Consider the following 19,589-nt stretch of genomic DNA (forward strand, 5'->3'; position numbering starts at 1 on the left):
AAAAAGTATATAAAAACTATAATAACCTCAACGACGGAGAAATTACAAGTCCACTAGAGGTAGAGAAGAGTGATAGGATAGAGAAATAAAAAAAAGACCAAAAAGAATTAACACCATTGTCAGTTAATAACATCACTTGATTCGCTTTAAAAAATGCAAACTCTTCTAATATGAATAGCCAAGGGACTTGTGAAACTAACACTTCTTCTAACTACCAGGGGAGCTTCTTCCAACTTGGCTTTTCGAGAATCTGACATTATATTTATCCATAGATCAATTTTACAAATAAATGAATAATACAAATGTGTTATGCAAAAAAAAAAAAAAACACGATTATTCCACTCAATCCAAATCATCCAACATATCACTAAAAAAAATTAAAGTTTTATAGACCATTTAAACATAAAGAATTGGTAACGCAATTTTACTTATAAAAACAATTTTTATATATTTTTAATTTTAAAAAATAAAAGTAGCGTCACAATAACATTTTGTTTTTAATTTTCGGTCTAGGAAATAAAGATAATCTTTATTTTTCATCCTATAATAGTTATACCAGATATTTTTCAGGGGAAAAAAATTACCAGGGGTATTTTCGTCAAAATAAAAAGCCTAATTTCCATTTAAAGCAAATCATCGTGCATCTCTATATGTGCTGTGTTTCTTTGAGTCGGAGGAGGTGGAAGAGGAGGAGGAGGAGAAGAAGAAGAGAGGCAAGATGCGCGTAGGGAAGTACGAGCTTGGGAAAACGCTGGGTGAAGGCAGCTTCGGCAAGGTGAAGTTCGCCCGCAACGTAGAGACCGGAAATCCAGTCGCAATTAAGATCCTCAACAAGAACGAAGTCCTGCGCCACAAGATGGTTGAGCATGTATATCTTTTCCCCTTACTTGATACTGATACTCCACCTTTTGCATTGCTTTTTAATCCTCAACCTTTTTCTTCTTGTTTGGAAATCTTCATTGTTGTGCTCCACCGTATTGTACTGTCCATATTGTTTTTGGTCTTGTTTTATGATGGATTTCTTGATGGTTTTGTTCTTCTGAGGAGTTTGAGGTACGAAAGATGTTGAATTTCTTTGGGATTTTAAGTATTTTTTTCAGTGGTGACTGTTTTTGTTTCTGTTTTCCCCCCTTAATTTAGTTCCTGTTCTTCTCTCTGTTTTTTTCTCGAGATGAGAGAAATTAGCAGTAGTTGTTGCAATTTGTAAATAATATGTTAATCAAATGTTTTAGTTTCTAGAAGTTTTTCTTAATTTAGAAAAAGTAGGTGTATTGCATGACCCCTATGAAGCACGGTCAAGCTAATTGAACTTTGTTTATTAACTCAATTCAACTGTACTGAATTTTGAAAGTGGAGCTTCTCTCCTCTGCTTTCATGTGAAATTAGTATAATCTTGTTGACACTATCAAAGGTTGAATTGATGATGACACCAACAAGAGTAGAAATTTTCACAAAGTGTAAATTTTAGTGGTTGAAGATAAACTATTCTGCAGTCATTTTACTTCGCTCATAGACATGGATTTTTTTTTTATTGTACTATTTAAAACCTACATGGCATAAAAATCACCCTACATTTTTATGCAATTGTCCTAGTCCTGAATGTATTGAACTTTCTTCTCTACCTCATGGCAGATCAAGAGAGAAATTTCTACCATGAAGCTGATCAAACATCCAAATGTTGTCCAGCTCTATGAGGTGAAGTGAATTTCCTTTTCCAGATTCAATGCAGTAGCTATAGGGTGGTCTTGATATGCTTATATGCAATCATTTATGGCTCTCCTTTTCTTATAGTTTCTTTATAGCAGAAAAAATCTTCTAGCCCTGTTTGTCATTAAATGTTGTAATTAGGTTCTGTTGTTTAACTTCCAGGTCATGGCAAGCAAGACAAAAATATATATTGTTCTTGAATATGTTGATGGTGGGGAACTCTTCGACAAAATTGTAAGTTACTGGTACTTTTAAATTTGGCTTTCTATATTTCTGTCCGATTACAAACTAAGCAAAGATTTAAAATAAGTGTTTACTCTTTCTTGTCATTCACATGTCTGCAATCAGTATAACACACCAATTTTCTTTTCCTCATAAATGTGACATTTGTAAGGTACCTGTCATATATGTATATATTTTTTTTCAATTAAAATTTTTAATGTTGATCCTCTGACTTAGGTCAACCATGGGCGACTCAAAGAAGAAGAAGCTCGGAGATATTTTCAGCAACTTATCAATGCTGTGGATTATTGTCATAGCAGAGGTGTCTACCATAGAGATTTAAAGGTTTGGCCAAGATGATTGAATGTGTACTGCTTTTCTATTCTAAATCTCAAATAATTCTTGCCAGTTTAGCTTTAGATAATTAAATTTGTGCATTTGCATTTGCATTTGCAGCCGGAAAACTTACTTCTCGATTCCCATGGTGTTCTTAAAGTTTCAGACTTTGGCTTAAGTACTTTTGTACCACAGTTGCGGGTAAATGTTTAATTCTGTTTTTCCATGAATACTTGCCTGCCACAGCTTATGGAGTTAATGTGAACTGTGAATGATTTGAATTGGCCTATTATCTAGCCAGTTTGTTTCTATGTCAAGTGCTTTTGCTGTCTTGTGAAAACACTTATGTTGAATTAAATGATACCACCTGTGATTAAAATTTCATTCTTAGTTTTACAACGTTAAAGGTCTAATATGGTACTGCATTTATACTGTTATAATGTGTTACAAGAAAATGCAATTAGTTACCTTTGTTAATGGATAGATTCAGCTTTATGGTTTGATCAATTATTCATAGTTATCCAAAATTTATATAATTTTTTCCTCGGCATTTAGTCTGTCAGAACTTGTATTTACTAGAAGGGCCTTTTTTTTTCTCGTATTTTAGGGGGATGGCTTGCTGCATACTGCATGTGGGACACCTAATTATGTTGCTCCAGAGGTATCCCTTAAGGCCATATGCTTTTCATTGTATTTCTCTCTTTTGCCTCATCACTCATGCGGAGAGGCTTATTTCTCTAGGTACTCAATGATGGAGGTTATGACGGTGCAGCTGCTGATGTATGGTCTTGTGGGGTGATCCTTTTTGTCCTTTTGGCTGGATACTTACCTTTTGATGAGCCAAACATTGCAAGCTTGTATAAAAAGGTCAGTGTTCAAACATTTTTCCAGTATATATGCTTTAAGTCATGGTTTTCTCTTCAAGAATGCAATGTTATCGTGTTTCACATGGATTGCAGATCTCTAGAGCAGATTTTTTTATTCCATCACATTTCTCTTCGAGTACAAAGAAATTGATTAAACGTATTCTAGACCCTAATCCTCTTACAGTAAGTACCAAACTCGATCGGTTTTTTTCCTTTTAGTGTGTTTATTGTATCAATAAATTTGCACTTAAACCTACAGAAAACTGAAACTGAACCCCCTTTCTTATATTATTGTGACAGCGCTTGACAATTCCTCAAATTATAGAAAGTGAGTGGTTTAAAGTGGGGTACAAGCCACCGGATTTTGAGCATGGAGAACAAGTGAGCCTCGATGATGTCGATGCAGTGTTCAATGATTCAGAGGTAATAATGTAACATAACTAATATTGGATTCCACGCTAAGAATTATATCATAATAAGCATTTCAGTTCTGGAATTGATAACTCTTCTGCCCTTATGCAGGAGCACCATGTAACAGAGAAAAAAGAGAGACCAGAATCAATGAATGCTTTTGCACTTATTTCAAGATCTCAAGGTTTCAATCTTGGGAACTTATTTGAAAAGCAAATGGTATGTTAAGCATGCAATTGATGTGTTTTAGATTATAGACTTGATGTTATTACCCCATTTAAGTTCTTCACACTTGGAAAGTGCGTCCAAATATTCATTTTTGAACTCATTTGTTCTAAATGTTAATATCTAGAAGTCCAAATCCTATTTGTTTTCGTAAATGTATTATGTTTTCCCCTCTTATTTGTGACATTGACATGCAGGGTCTTGTGAAGAGGGAAACACGTTTCACTTCTAAATGCTCTCCTAATGAAATAATCTCAAAAATAGAGGAAACTGCTAAGCCTTTAGGTTTCAATGTGCGGAAGCGTAACTACAAGGTAACAAACATAATAGCATCAATAATCATATTTGAATATTTTTCCCAATTGCTGATTAAATAATCTATTGTGAATATTTTTCCAAATTGCAGATGAGATTACAGGGTGACAAAACTGGAAGGAAGGGTCACTTGTCTGTAGCAACGGAGGTACTAAGCTAGATGCTCAACACAATTTTTTGTATTAGAAATTCAAAAGAATGGCTAGGGTAGTTCAAAAGTGTTTCTCACTTTTGGAAGTACTGAAGTATTTAACAATCATGTCCAGATTCTCCAATTCTAGTTTACATTGGAATTGAATCTAAAAACATTCAGACTTTTAATGCTTTGAAAATATTTGACTATGTGTTCTCTTTGCCCTTTGATACATTTATAGTTGTTTCCCATTCTCATGAAAAATATCTTCATATTCCTATACTGCACCGTGAACAATTAATTTAATTAAGTTTTTCAAATCTTATTCCTTAGGTATTTGAGGTGGCTCCTTCGCTTCATGTGGTTGAACTTCGTAAGACTGGAGGTGACACACTGGAGTTTCACAATGTACGCCAAACTTGAAATCTACACCTGCTAGGCTATCTACTTTTAAATTTCAGTTTCTCAGGCAATTTCTGATGGATCTGTTGATTGCTTAATGTGCAGTTCTATAAGAGCTTTTCTTCAGGTCTCAAAGACATTGTGTGGAAATCCGAGCCAATTACAGAAGAAAAGAGCTGATAATAATCTGTTTTGGATTAGCTCCTGCATCTATACTGAAGGCATTAGAGATTCACTGTTCTTATAATACATGCATTTGAGCAGGTGATAACTACTGCATGTTCAGCAAACTCTTGGCCTTCTGCAATGATGCTGTAAATATTTATTTGGGTGCATCAGGGACACTATTTCTTCTAAGTCCCAAAAGAATATGTGATTAAATGTCTTCTAAGATTTCTTCGAGAGGCGTCTACCTGGTGATAGAAATTGATTCATTGATTCTTTGACTTAGCCAATGGAATGTAGCAAAGGAGCTGTTGTTGCAGTGTCAAAGTTTCTCTTGAGTAAATTTTGTTAATGGGTCTTGCCTCGCATTTGTTTGACATGTATTTTAAGCATTTATCGTTCATTGTAGAACCTTCTCATTATCCCCGAGGCTATTTGTACTGAAATTACCGAGGTCCCATAACTCCTTGTTTAGTTTTGGAACTTTTAGTCCTTGTAATGTTTGTTAAATAATTTTTACTGTCAAGAGGTATTTTAGCATCTGCTTGGCAATTTTAGGTGTACCTAAGAATTGATTTGGTGTATCTGGGAATGAACCTTAGCATTTGAAATTTATTTTATGCAAATAAGGAGGTTGATGAACTTGTCACCAACCCCTTGAGACTTTGGTGAAGTTTAGCTTAATGAAATAATTAAAAAAAAAAGGACATTGGCCAAGTTCTGAATGCAATGAATTTTCAAGTTAGCAGTTGATATCTCTGGCACAGGAATTGAAGCTAAAGCATTAAAGATCTAGTTGATCTACTTATGTTAATTGCTATTTATTTTGGGTCGTTGGAAGGTATTGATCAAATATTATTCTTTTGGGTACCTTGATGAGGAGTAATATCTTATGTTGATATGGTTAAGTTTTGACTCTTATGAGTTATGGCATTCAAATTGTACACTGAAAGTGATGTTTTCTTGAGCCTGATTTACATACTAATGGTATTTGATCTGCATTAATTTGTGATTGTTTGTTATATATCTAAATATATCTCTCAATATTATATATATATATATATATATATGAAAATAATAAACAGAGGTTAATGTTTACTCTCATTAAATCTCGTAATTAATGTTGGTTTTATGATTGGTTAGCCAAGAAGGGGCTTCCCTTATTGTCCTACCAGCTACCTGTGATTTGAATTAAGACGCATGATTGAGATAATAAAACAGATAACATGTCAATATGTCATATTAAATGTTCAACTATACAGTCACATGATTTTGTTGATATTATTTGTATACATGGAGTTATATTTAAGCATGATTTGTTGATGGTTTTGTACGGATAGAATAATATTTTAAGCATGGAATAGTCATGCACGCTTTCTTTGTCCATTATTTTTCAATAGTTTTTGGTTGTTTACAAATTACAATTGAAGAGCTGGAGTCCTTTTTATTAAATTTTGGTGTATGTGACGTTTTTTTAAATTTTAAAAAATTATTATTTCTCACTAAAAATGTATTGACTTTTATCTTCCGTGCAAGTTTAATTAGAAACCAAACGAATGGGTAGTCTTATGTGTATCTGATTGTTATATATATATACATGAAAAGTTCATATATAACTAGGTAGGTAGTTGATTTGTTTACATTATTAAAAATCTATATATATATATATATATATATAAATATATGGTTATGTAATTTTCATATGTCCTACATAGTTGAATTGTTTATGCATTATTTAAAATATATTAATGGTCTCAGTGGTATCCTAATCACATTGATTAAATTAGTAAATGTTTATTAGATCTATGTAAAAATATTATAAAGATATATTTGTGTTATATATTATATTAGCGTCTTTTAAGCTACATAATTGAAAAGTGGATTGTGACCAGTGAGAATGATTTTTCAAGGTTGGATTTTTCTAAAAAAACAAAAAGAACTTTCAATGGAAATATTTATATTTATTCAATATCAGCATAAAATTGAAATTTATTCATTAATGAAGATCCAAAAACTAACCTAAAAAATTTGCTGAATGATATCATTCATTTTAACAAAATAATAATAATAATAATAATAATAATAATAGTAATAGTAATTAATTTTATTTTAAATAATATTAACATTTACCTATGCCGCTGTACCAAAACCATCATTATAAAATTTTATTTATATCTTTCTTTAATTATTTTAAAAATTAATTTCATTAAAAAAAAATCTACCGTCCACTTCACAAGTCCAATATCAACCCTGATAAGCGGCCACTACTTCAAATTTGACTTTAAAAACTTAATGTACACTCTTATAAATAAAAGAAAAAAAAAATACATTCACAAAATTAATATTCAATTCGAACAAGTAGTTTTGATTTATTATGGGATCGTGAAGGATACATAATGGAATTTGTTGACATTACTAATAATACTAGTTCAAAAGAAATATTAATTCTTATGATCCGTAAGACAAGTCAAATTAAAATCATTATCATATTCTTTGATCAAATTTCATGTTAGCTTAGAAATCTTGTTGAAACAGATGGGTGGTAGTAGCTGAGCTTCCCTTCAACTTCCAACTCTTTTAAGTTTTAAATGAAGTTTGATTAATTAACTCTTGGATATATAAGGCTGAGTGCACGTTTGCTCTTTTCCAACAAATGAGAGTTTTAAAAGAACTTCAACACAAATTAAGGAAACTAGAAGTCAATAATTAGACGTGCTTGTTTAGCTTGCAAATTTTGAACAAAGTTCTCTTTGTGTTTATGACTAATATATAGTTTAAAAGTGTATAATATAAGTTAGTAGCACATGGTATGATCTTTTAGACTCAAATAATTTATATATGCAAGCAATGTAGCTGTGCACCATTTGATTTAATGAAGGGTAATTTATCGATCATTATTATGGATAAACATTTGATTAAATATAATTAGGGTAAAAATGAAGTGATCAATTACATTTCACGTAAATTTTGATTGTTACTCCACCCTACAACCACTTCATTGATTCTCCATGGTATTAGGCATTGTAATCCCAATGGTATATAAATTTTTGGATAGGAATCATTTCATTGTAAATATTAATCATATTATAGGGGTTTTTTAAAAAAAAAAAAATGCAAAACTCTCTCATCAATAAGGTTGATTTAAGTGATGAAGATTGGGTGGTTTATGCAAGTAGTTTTGAATATAAATTATTATATATATTAAAAAAAACCAATTGCCGAAGGTATACCTCCTTAATGACAAAGGCTTTTTGTATCTTGTCTTTGGGTAATAAATCTCGTAAATAATATTTAAAAAAAAACAATTTTTTTACCTAATTAAATTTTAATATACATTTACACAAGCATATACAATCTCAGATTCTCTAAATCAAATATTAAATCATGCAAATAAAAACAGTGAATTGAAATATCTTAAAATAAAATAGCTTACCGCCATCCCTTGACAACCAAAAGGATATATAAATGGATGTTATTTGGCCTCTAACATTTCAACTTATCCCCATCCCTTTTAATTTCAAAATATTGTTTGGAAACTTATATTAGCAAATTAAAATTATTTAAACAACACTAGTTCTAAAATCATTTATTCTACCAGTTGCTTACTTTAATTCACATCATAGAAGTAACAAAACACTCTTTTTATATGAGAGATTAAGGGCCCGTTTGATCTAAAAAATATGAGAGTCAGGATAGCACAAATCCTCTTGTCCTTTGTTTGATTTGCAAATGTGATTATGTACAACACAAAAGCATATTAAGTCACGAAAAATGAAAAATGAAAAATGAAAAATCTGTCCCACCAAATCCATGGTACAAATTTTAAGTCCCAAAAAAAAGAAAAAAAAAATCAAATCTTAAATATATTCTAAAATGCTATAAATATGATTGGTATGGAAAATGTTATAAATGGCATCAATAATGGAAAATTTAACAAATTCACCAACCCCTCCCGAAAAAAAAAATCTAAAATATATTCTAAAATATTATAAATGTGAACGGTATGGAAAATGTTATAAATGGCACCAATAATGGAATATTTCACAAATTTTAAATTATATATATTCTTGTAAATAATTAGTAATTAATGTATTTTAAAAATAAAAAATATATTTGTGCTAAATAATTTAAAAATATTATCTTTTACAAAAAATTTTATTAAAATCAAAATATTACTCTATAAAGGGTATTACAGTAATTTCACAATTTTTTTGGTATTATCTTATGTTCAGTTATGCATATTATACATGTATTTGGCTTTATTTATTTATTTTAACTTAAGTTTTGTGATAATGATCCAACACAGTAAAGAATTAGATAAAGTTAGTTAAGATACGTGGGGGATATATATACTTATAATTTTTTCTATAAATGGTAAATATTATTATAAATATTTGATAATTGAGTCACATGAAAATTAAATTATATTGAATTACTCCTCCCGTTTCTTCTGTTGTTAATAACCGAATCTCACATATTTCACATAATTTAATAAAAAATTAGTTATCTTTCCAAAATTACACCTAATTTATATCTTCACATTTCTCTCTCATATTTAATTATAAGAAGAGAATTGAATATAGTATTAGGGTAATTTTGAAAGAAAAAAAAATGCTTCTTGACGTTAAAAAATGACAGAAACATGGGTTTATGACAGATAAAAAAGAACGGAGAAAGTATGTTACAACATGTGATTTAAAATATATTTTGGTTTAATACATTTTTAAAATTAAAAAAATATATATTTGTGGTGAATAATTTAAATATTATTTTTTACCATCATAGCAGTATATAAAGGATATTATAGTAATTTTATATTTATTTGTCTTGTATTTATCCCAACAAATGAATAACAACAAAAAAATAAAAAAATAAAAAATAATAATATTTCACTGTTCTTTCAATATCAAATATAGTGCAGGACAAACAGTTGTACTGTACTACAACCTTTTGTGATGTACTCTTGTCTTGTACCCATATACGAATCAAGCGGACCCTAAAAATACAATGTTGTTAGTGATGATGATGATGAGCAGAATAAGAGGAGGAACAGAAGTAGATATTCTTTAAAAAAAAATCATTTTTTTGTTGTTGAGAAAATTTCTGGACATCTTTTCGGTTTTAAAATCTAATAAAGGCAACACTGTTGTGTGAGATAATGGTGTTATAGTGAAATAAACTTCAACATATAAATGACGTGTCAATAATTTAACGTTACCAATAATCACATCAAACTTCTCATAATTTGAGTACTTTTGCATTGCTAATTTATAAAAGATCCTCATGCACATAAACAAGCTGCTTATTTTCTACATACATCGTACATGAGGGGACCCAAAAATAATGCTTGAACCTCTTATTGTATTTGCACATTTTCCACAATTCATGTGCACTAGAATATTTTCAAACCAAAAAAACAAACAAAAGATTTTGTTGTAAACTTGTGCAACTGGCAAGCAAAGAATTATGTGTGAACCCTTAAATTTGACTTTATATGGTAGCCACACATTTGGCATTTAATAAAGTCCATGACGTATATTCAAAAATGATATTACATCATTCAGTTGGATTTTCACCCAATAAAATAATATACCAGATGATTTGAAAAACATCACTAAAATAAACATTTAAAAATAAAAAACTGATTAACAAGAAAAACACCACGTAATCACCATATAACAAATTAATGCCACTTGATAAATCAGTTGTTATCTAGTGGGAGCTTAACTGTAGTCATATATATATATATATATCCAGTAAGATTTATGGTGAGATGGGCTAAATCAAATATATATATATATATATATATATATATATAGTTAAAGCTAATTCTTTGATAAAATGACACATACTAATAAAATTAAAGCACTGATGTTCAAAACAAAAATTTAAGAATCAGTGAACGCATCGACATTCGACAAGACAACCACACATGGACAGGTGTCGAGAAGCAAAGGCAGAAGCAACTCCCACCAAACAACTACAAATCTTAATAGCTAGCTTTCAGAACAAACAGCAAAACATATCCATTAATCCATTGGCTGTCACACCAAGTTGCATGGCACTAATGGTACACATACCTGCACACGTCCTAGATAGCTGGGGATCTTAATTCCTCTCTCTTTCCGGTAGTTGAGCGATCTCACCCGACCTTTTCTTTCTCTCCAAAACCACTCCTATTAATTGGCTACCCGTCCTACCCATAGCCCAGCTGCCGTTGACCCATCGCCAGCATGCAAACGCAGCCCTCCTTCCTTACCTTTGTTTACTTGTCTTTGTGTAACAAGTTTCTTACAGTGAACTCCTTCCCACATAACACGCAAATGAAACTATAAATATATAGATATATACCAGAAGCAGCAAGAGTTGTGTATAACTAGCTAGCCAGGCGCGCTCATAACTCGCACATACACCGTTGCATTAACATTAATCCCTTACCATTCTCCGCTTGTGGACAAGAGTGGAGATCGATGGAGATGGGAGAGCCACTAGTGATGGATCGTGAGCGGTTAACGGCAGATTTGGAGTTCGCTGATGACTCCTCGTCGATTGTGATCAAGATTCGCAGGCGGTTACCTGACTTTCTTCAGTCAGTTAAGCTTAAGTATGTCAAGCTTGGTCTCAGCTCCATTACCATCTCGGCTACCTATCTTGTAGCACCGTTCCTTTTCCTTTCCGCTGTCTCAGCACTTCGGCTTGACTTGGAGAGTGCCCTCGCGGCGGCCACAGTCGTTGTTGTTCTCACAACCATTTACTTGCTCAAACGCCCGCGCCCTGTTTATCTTATTGATTTCGCTTGTTATAAGCCTGAAGATGAGCTGAAGATTTCTAAAGACGGGTTCTTGGATATGACCGAGAAGACTGGTGCGTTCTCAGAGGAGACGCTCGAGTTCCAGACCAAGATCACTAAGAGGTCAGGTCTGGGGGATGAGACTTACCTCCCGCCAGGAATACAAGCTCGGCCGCCTAGGCTGAGCATGGCCGAAGCCAGAATGGAAGCCGAGGCTGTCATGTTCGGCTGTCTCGACGCGCTCTTCAAACGAACAGGCATTAACCCGAGCCGCGACGTTGGCATCCTCATCGTGAACTGCAGCCTCTTTAACCCAACACCATCTCTCTCGGCCATGATCGTCAACCGCTACAAAATGCGGTCTGATATTAAGAGCTTCAACCTCGGTGGCATGGGCTGCAGCGCTGGCCTCATCTCCATCGACCTCGCAAAAGATTTACTCCAAGCTAACCGCAACTCGTACGCTCTGGTACTCAGCATGGAGAACATCACCCTCAACTGGTACTTCGGCAACGACCGTTCCATGCTTTTATCCAACTGCATCTTCCGAATGGGCGGTGGAGCGGTGCTGCTCTCCAACAGGGCCGCTGACTCCGGCCGAGCCAAGTACCGGTTGATGCACACCGTGCGAACACACAAGGGAGCGGATGACGGTTGCTACCAATGCGTGTACCAAAAAGAGGACGCACAGGGGAACATCGGTGTGTCGTTAGCGCGGGAGCTGATGGCCGTGGCGGGCGACGCGCTGAAAACCAACATCACCACGCTGGGGCCATTAGTACTCCCTTTGAGCGAGCAAATGAAGTTCCTTGCTACGTTGGTGGCTCGGCGGGTGCTGCGGATGAGGAGGGTGCGGCCGTACATTCCGGACTTCAAGAAGGCTTTCGAGCATTTCTGCGTGCATGCTGGTGGGAGGGCAGTGCTGGACGAGGTGCAGAAGAACTTGGGCCTTCACGACAGAGACATGGAGCCCGGACGGAGCGCGCTGCACCGGTTCGGCAACACGAGCAGTAGCACGCTCTGGTACGAGCTCGCTTACGCTGAGGCCAAAGGGCGGGTGCGCAGCGGTGACCGAGTCTGGCAAATCGGGTTCGGATCTGGGTTCAAGTGCAACAGCGCCGTTTGGCGCGCGATGAGGGACGTTCCGGCTGTTGGTCAGACCGATTCGTGCAACCCTTGGGCTGACTGCATCCATCTCTACCCTGCAAAGTGATTCGCGGCGGCATAATTATTGGTTGGAATTGTCAAAAGGTTATTTTTAACCAAAAGACTTCGAGCGGACTTGGCCGACTGGAAGTGGACGCTAGCAGACGTGACGTACTAGTATTGTCTTTTTTATTTTTTTTTATTATTATTTTTTAAAAAAAGAAAATATTTTCTGTTTCTTTGTTTTCAACATTACTGCCTGTGTGGATTTATGACCGCTGCAGTGCGGAAAAGAACTGCAGGATTATTTATTGTATGCTTAAATTGAGAGTTGGTAGTCATGTAGTGAAGTAAGAAATAAAATGTAAAAATACTTGACTATGTTACTTGATAAAAACGTGTTCATTTGATGTTTTTAATGAATGTGCTTTATTTATTTTTATTTTAAAAAAAAATAATTACTTTGCAATTGGATGCCTACAACTTTTTTAGGGATGCTATCAGGCTCGTGGGTTATGATTATATTTTTACAAAAATGACTAGTCTATGTTAGTGTCTTTATAACACTCGTGAGTAGAGGACTTGTGAATTAAGTCTTCTGTATGTCACATGAAGGACTTCATCTTAATACATTTAACCACTTCAATCAAATGGTTTTTTTTTGAATTGATAAAGATTAAATTTATATTAAATTAAATTATAATTTTTTTTAAAATGATTAAATTCATTTTAAAATAAAAATTTATAATTTTTTTTTTACTATATGACACTTTTATAATAAATCAATTTTAATGTGATCCGCAGATTCAACACTGTTTAATTATAAGTTTTATTTTCAATTAAGTTATATTAATTCAAGTATTAATGATCACTATTTAATAGTTGATATAATTAAATCTAGTAAGAAGAATTATCATAATCTGAAATATTTACGGTAACAAATAACTTCACGATTACACTCTAATATATTAGAAAAATAATGAAATTTTAGAAAAAGAAAAAAAGTATTTAAAAATTCAAAATTATAAAAAAACAGAAGTAGATATGGCGGAGAATTCAAAAGTTCTTGGGAGAGATTGAGGCATTGTGAGTGTTAACTCTTAACCATGTCGATTATATTATTATTATTATTATTATTATTATTATTATTATTATTTTATAAAGTGGATAAATGCCGATTTTTTTTAATAAAAATGGATAAATCATTATTTTATAAATAAAAAAGAGAGTACAAAAAAAACAGAACAAGTACCACAAAAAAAAGAAAAATAATCATCTCTCACCGAAGTGAGTAGAAAAAAGACTAGAAGGAAAAACAGAACAAAAGTAACAGAGAAGGATAAACTAGCTGAAATGACGAATACTGACGATAGTAGCAAAGACCATTCCGAATTAAAAATGGATCAGAGAACTACTCTTGAGAATGGAAGATCTCTGGATCACTTGAGATGTCTGCTCCTCTAGCTAAATGTCGATTATATCTTCAACATAATTTTTAAGTCCTTCTGATCAGGTCCTCAACTTTGATTACAGAGTCACAAGTCATTCAGACGCATAAACCATATACACCAACATTTATTTTGGAGATAACATGATCTATTTGGACAACTCTCTCTTTTCAAAAATAAAATAAAATAAAAAACAAACAATGGGGGAAGCACATCCCAAAACAGAAGAGATGCATCATCCTTAATCATTAGATAAACGTAATGTATAATAGTAAAATTATATTCAAATCATGTAATATATGGATATTATCAGGAGCCTCTGTATTTTGGAAGGACTTAATAATTAACAAGTAACCATTGCTTTTTTTAAAAGCATAAAAAAAAACTTCTCTGCAGTATTTTTTAAAACCCATTTTATTTTCAAGAAATATTCCAATAGAACAATTTTATTTTTATTTTATTTATAATTTATTTATTTATTTTGAAAAAGTGAATAAATCACAATCATTAAAAAAACAAAGTGACTCACTAAAACCCAAACACAACTATGTTTTACATTGGAGTTTCATACTATGATGTACTAAACTGAGACATTCTTGTTTTCGAACTTGCCAAGTTTAGTAGTTGTCTTCCTTTTGTTACTATGCATTAAAGTCAGAATAGAATCCACAATATAACTGTAATCCACTAATGACGAAATATGTCATATGAAACTCTACGGTAAGTTTTGAAGAAGTATGAGCAAATCATTATGTCATCACACTGCTTCTTTTATTGCGCTTTTGTTGATTATCTAAGGAAGAAACAAAATCAATAAAATAAGATGTACATCTATTTATGGGAATATTTCAATTTGAATAAGATATATATATATATATATATATATATATATATATATATATATATAAGTAGCTAATTTTGAGAAATACAAAAAATAAAATAAAAAATGGATGAAGTGAAGAAATTAGTTTTGAGATTACTCGGAAAACCACATAAAATTTAAAAAAAAAAACATAAAAAGAAAATTTTATATTGTTTTATAAATATTATTCATTTTTTTCTATTTTTCTAAAGAATAATAGGGACTTTTATATATATATATATATATATATATATATACTCTTGAATTTATTGTCTTAATTCTACTCAATGAATCACACACACACACACATATATATATATAGATATGTACGTAAGATTCGTATTGTTTTTTATGCCTTTGCTTTATTGTCATTCGGAGGCTAAAGGAGAATCCAAAGAATCACACCTACTTCGGTGATAGAAGAATATTGTTTGAATAATAATCACACCTTGGTGTCTGATATGTGTGATTCTTGTCATGCTCGCCAGCATTAGAAGGAACATGAAGTGTTGTTTTCGGGATGCCTTAGAAACATGATCTTGTCCCACACCACGTACAATGAATAACTGGCAATTCTGTGTCGTTGGTTAATTGTGACAATTTGAGGACCGGCCATGGGATATCAGGCCAAAATTTTTCTTATATCGAACGTGAATTGGCATCAAGTAATTATCATGGTGTAACGTGATATATTGTATAAATATACTTTATATATGCATTAAACTTAATACAGATCCTTATGAGGGCTTTGAAATAAAAGAGCATGCAGTATGATACAAAGACTTTGGCATGCAAAGTATATATATATATATATATATATATTCCCCTCGTGCAAATGGCAGTGCATCTAAAATATTATGGATGTTTATGTGATTGCAAATGGGCCGGTCTTATAATTAATTGTAGGCTCGTTAACTAATTTTTATCAAAATAGTCCATATTCCCCACTCTATAGAATTTTTTTTAATCATATGATTAGAATTAAAATATTGTAAAAAATAATAATAAAATGTTTGAATGGATAATTACATAATTAAGTGGGCAGTAACTCCCATGTTACTCTTAAGTAATTAATTGGGTAAGAGAGGATATATATATACTCAAATCTCACTAAACGTTGTACTTTTATTTATTTATTTGATAAATATGCACATGCTACAGTTCTCCACAACTATTTACTATTGTTGTGAGAGAGATAATGATTTACCACTCTCATCTCATCCGGAAAAGAGTTTTTTTTTAAAAAAAAAACTACCAATTCATTACAAAATAAAAATAAAATGCAAAAAGAGTACTATGATAAAAAACAGAAACACAACAAAAATCGATTACCTGTAATGAACACGAGAAAATAAACAGACAGAAGGTGAAAAAGACAAGGATCTCATGAACATAATAGTTTTAAATAAAATTACAATCAATGTTCACATCTAATTGAAATGAAAGCTTCGTTTATGTTTTTTTAGTTCACACATCATTATTATTTTATTTTTAAAAAAATAAATAACTTTGAATTTATTGAAATAAGAAGAATAATGATGCAAGTAAATATACACTAAATTATATAAATATAAATAATGTATAAATAAAGATGAATCTTAGGAAGCTGATGCCGAGTTTGCTTGGGGATTCTGAGGCGATGACTGTTTCGCAGCAGAAGGGGACTCGTAGAAGCGAATGCATGCACGAAGAAACCATCCTCGCGGTTCAATGAGGAGACAGGTTACATTGTTGAGCCACCTAAATCTGTGAAGAAGCGGGTTCCGCGTGGTGACACTGAGGAAGTTGATGACAGTGCTAAAGAGAAGTTTGCTTACGACATTACTTCTGTCCAGAGGAGTTTGGAGTTTTTGGGACCCAGCGGTGAGGTTTATGGTGAGACTCGGCTTGCTGAGGAGGTTCACGACCAGGTCGTGGGTGAGGTGCTTAGTTGCAGGTGGCCTTGAGGAGGACCGTTGTTCCTCATTTTTGATTTTTCAGATGTATCTGGTTTTGTTGTTTGGTTTAGTCCTATTATTGTACCCTTTTTACACCTAGTGGTTGGTGCTTTTCTTTATTAATTTAGTAGTTTATCCACCTTTTTTAAATATATATATATATATATATATTTTTTTTTTTTCAAGCCTAATTACGTTAAATAAATTATTTTACCTTTCTATTGTTTACTTTGTTGTATCTTTGGTTTGTTCTATTCTTTTATCCTGCATTTTTTAATAAATTTACAATTTATACACTTTATATTAAAAAAAATTATTTTAACTCAATCCTTTCTACAAAGTGTGCAATGTATAAATCACACTGAAATGCATGCAATGCAAAACGTTTTTCACCATCTGCATATCAATGGACGATCGACCAGTAGAAAAAGTTGTTCTGATACTCAGTGAGAGATAAAATTAGTAGTTCTAAATAACATTGCTGGGACAACGATATATGTTCTTCTGGGTCCACATCTTCAAAATCACCTGATTCTGAACAATATCTGCCTCACTGCCAGAGAATGACATTGCAGGCTTACAGCATCATCCCTGTGAGATCCTCTTCCAACCCAAACATACGACTAACTAAACCACCAAACTGACCTCTTATTCCCACTCTTATTATTCAACACATAGTAACAACGCAAACACCATGAGAAACCAACAAACATGTGAGACTTAGAGTTCTAAAAACCTAACAAGAAGAACAAAATCACATTAACATCGATCATAACATCATTAATCCTTCTCCAACCGCGCAAGCAGAGCATTCTTGAGGCTCTCCTCACTTTCCAGTCCATAAGGAACTCTCACCACCACATCCTGCAACATGATCTCCTTCACGCTCGACGCGCTCGCATGGTGCACCTGCAACTCCAACTCCTTCAAAGCCTCCATCAGTTTCGCTGTAGGGTGGTTCACGTTCTCTGACTTCACTCTAATCATTGCCTCATCCGAACCAAGCCCTCGTACTTCCAGTTCCATAGTAGCCGGTCCTCCACCTCCACTGATTGAAGATGAAGAGGTTGTTGCACTACTAGTAACTGCACCACTAGACTTATCCACAACAAGGATCTCTTTCTTCACCGTCTTGGACTCGGCTTCAAGCTCCTCTACACGAGCTTTCAACTCCTTGATGTATGAAACGGCGTCGGCTAGAAGTGATGCCTTGTCCATTCTAGACACATTGGGTACTACTGAGCGCAATGCGTAGAACCTATGGTTCAACTTCTCTCTTCGTTGCCGTTCTGCCTCAACGTGGTTAACCGGGGTGTCCCTTCCAGTCCCGGGCTTTCTTCCACGCTTCTTAGGCGGTCGTCGTCCGGTCATCAACCCACCGTCTGAGTCGGAATGGTCGGAGTCCACCGAGGAGGACAACCCGGGCGCTCCCACCATGCTCTCTTTCTTCATGATGGGTCTAGTGGAAGTGGCTGAAATGCCGCCGAGAGCCTCGTTAGGTGCGAGGAGAATAGCTTTGGCTTGCTGCACGAGCGCCCAGTTCTCCGGGATCAAATCGGAGGAGCCGAGCTCGAGAACTCCACCGGAAGTTGGGATGCAAACCAGCGTCTCAATCCCATGCAGCTGGGCTTCTCTAGCTCGATCGCAGCCACATGCCTGCAGAGCGTGACCGCCCACTAGCCATATCGGAGACACCGACGCGAAAGAGCGTGCAGGGACTGCAGCGTCACCGACACCAAACGACCTCGTCAGCGACACCACATAGAACCATTCCACGTCCGAGACACAGCCGGAGCCACCGTGATCAGTAGTAGTGATCTCAGAGTCAGTATCATTGTTAAGCAACGCATGAATAGTAGTCCCACAGGACGTGCGCTTCCTCTCGAGGAGCGCACCGTCCTCATCATGAGCACCACGGAAATGACCATCACCCCAAGATAGAATTGGGTGAGGATGGTGCTGGTGCTCGGTGGAGACACGCCAGAAAATGGCGTAAGCCCACCATTCAGGACGGGCAGCAAGGAGACACTGGAGACGGTGCTGGAGAGGAGAAGGAGCCGCAGGGAAGGAGAGGAATGGTTGCATAGGTGCAGGAGGAGAGCATGAGGATGTGGGAGAGATGAGTTCATCCATCATGTTTACTAGAGCTTAATTAATTTTTGAGAATGATATGATCCGGTGATCAAACAAACAGGGAAAGGGTGCAATATATGTAGATGGGTTGGGGATTAGAGAGGACAAGGAAATAATGGAATGGATATGATATGGTTTATTGTTTGTTATATACAAGGTACAGCACGGGGAGGAAGAGAAGGAGAAGACAAGGGAGGGATACTTCGCGAGGGTTTCCGCAGGGCGGCGAGGACAAGCAGAGGAGTGCCTCGATTGCCGTGGCAGTGTGTGTGGCCCGTGCTCATGTTTTGTTTTGACATGTTGGTTCTCCCGTGGGTGGGCAGGGCATGGGGACGTCCTAGTTTCACTATGGGAGGAAGAAGGCCAAGGGAGTGAAGTGAAGTATCTTGGAAGGAGCACTGATGCGTTTTGAACCTTCCTCTTTGCTGCTACTGCCCTCTGTGCAGTACGGGTCCGGAGAATATATTTAGGCTTTTGGCTTTGGCTGAGTG

The 19,589-nt window shown here is 34.4% G+C and overlaps 3 protein-coding genes across 3 annotated transcripts; 2 read left to right on the forward strand and 1 right to left on the reverse strand.

Annotated features, from left to right (window-relative positions):
• The first annotated feature begins 665 nt into the window (after positions 1-665).
• Positions 666-5,350, forward strand: LOC120258436 (CBL-interacting protein kinase 9). The gene is made up of 14 exons (XM_039265846.1): positions 666-868; positions 1,633-1,695; positions 1,870-1,941; positions 2,167-2,274; positions 2,386-2,466; positions 2,873-2,926; positions 3,007-3,132; positions 3,225-3,314; positions 3,432-3,554; positions 3,654-3,761; positions 3,965-4,081; positions 4,174-4,230; positions 4,549-4,623; positions 4,723-5,350. Exons 1-14 carry the CDS (start codon positions 719-721, stop codon positions 4,795-4,797), a joined length of 1,299 nt encoding a protein of 432 aa, XP_039121780.1. The 5' UTR covers positions 666-718; the 3' UTR covers positions 4,798-5,350.
• Positions 5,351-10,979: 5,629 nt separating this feature from the next.
• On the forward strand, positions 10,980-12,840 carry LOC120258432 (3-ketoacyl-CoA synthase 1). Its single transcript, XM_039265842.1, has one exon. The coding sequence runs from the start codon at positions 11,253-11,255 to the stop codon at positions 12,783-12,785; it is 1,533 nt and encodes a 510-aa protein (XP_039121776.1). The 5' UTR covers positions 10,980-11,252; the 3' UTR covers positions 12,786-12,840.
• A 4,588-nt stretch (positions 12,841-17,428) lies between these two features.
• LOC120258435 (transcription factor MYC3-like) lies at positions 17,429-19,163 on the reverse strand. Its single transcript, XM_039265845.1, has one exon. The coding sequence runs from the start codon at positions 19,099-19,101 to the stop codon at positions 17,746-17,748; it is 1,356 nt and encodes a 451-aa protein (XP_039121779.1). The 5' UTR covers positions 19,102-19,163; the 3' UTR covers positions 17,429-17,745.
• Positions 19,164-19,589: the final 426 nt, after the last annotated feature.

The sequence above is a fragment of the Dioscorea cayenensis genome, chromosome 4 (genome assembly GCF_009730915.1).
Source record: "Dioscorea cayenensis subsp. rotundata cultivar TDr96_F1 chromosome 4, TDr96_F1_v2_PseudoChromosome.rev07_lg8_w22 25.fasta, whole genome shotgun sequence".
Taxonomy (NCBI): Eukaryota; Viridiplantae; Streptophyta; class Magnoliopsida; order Dioscoreales; family Dioscoreaceae; genus Dioscorea; species Dioscorea cayenensis.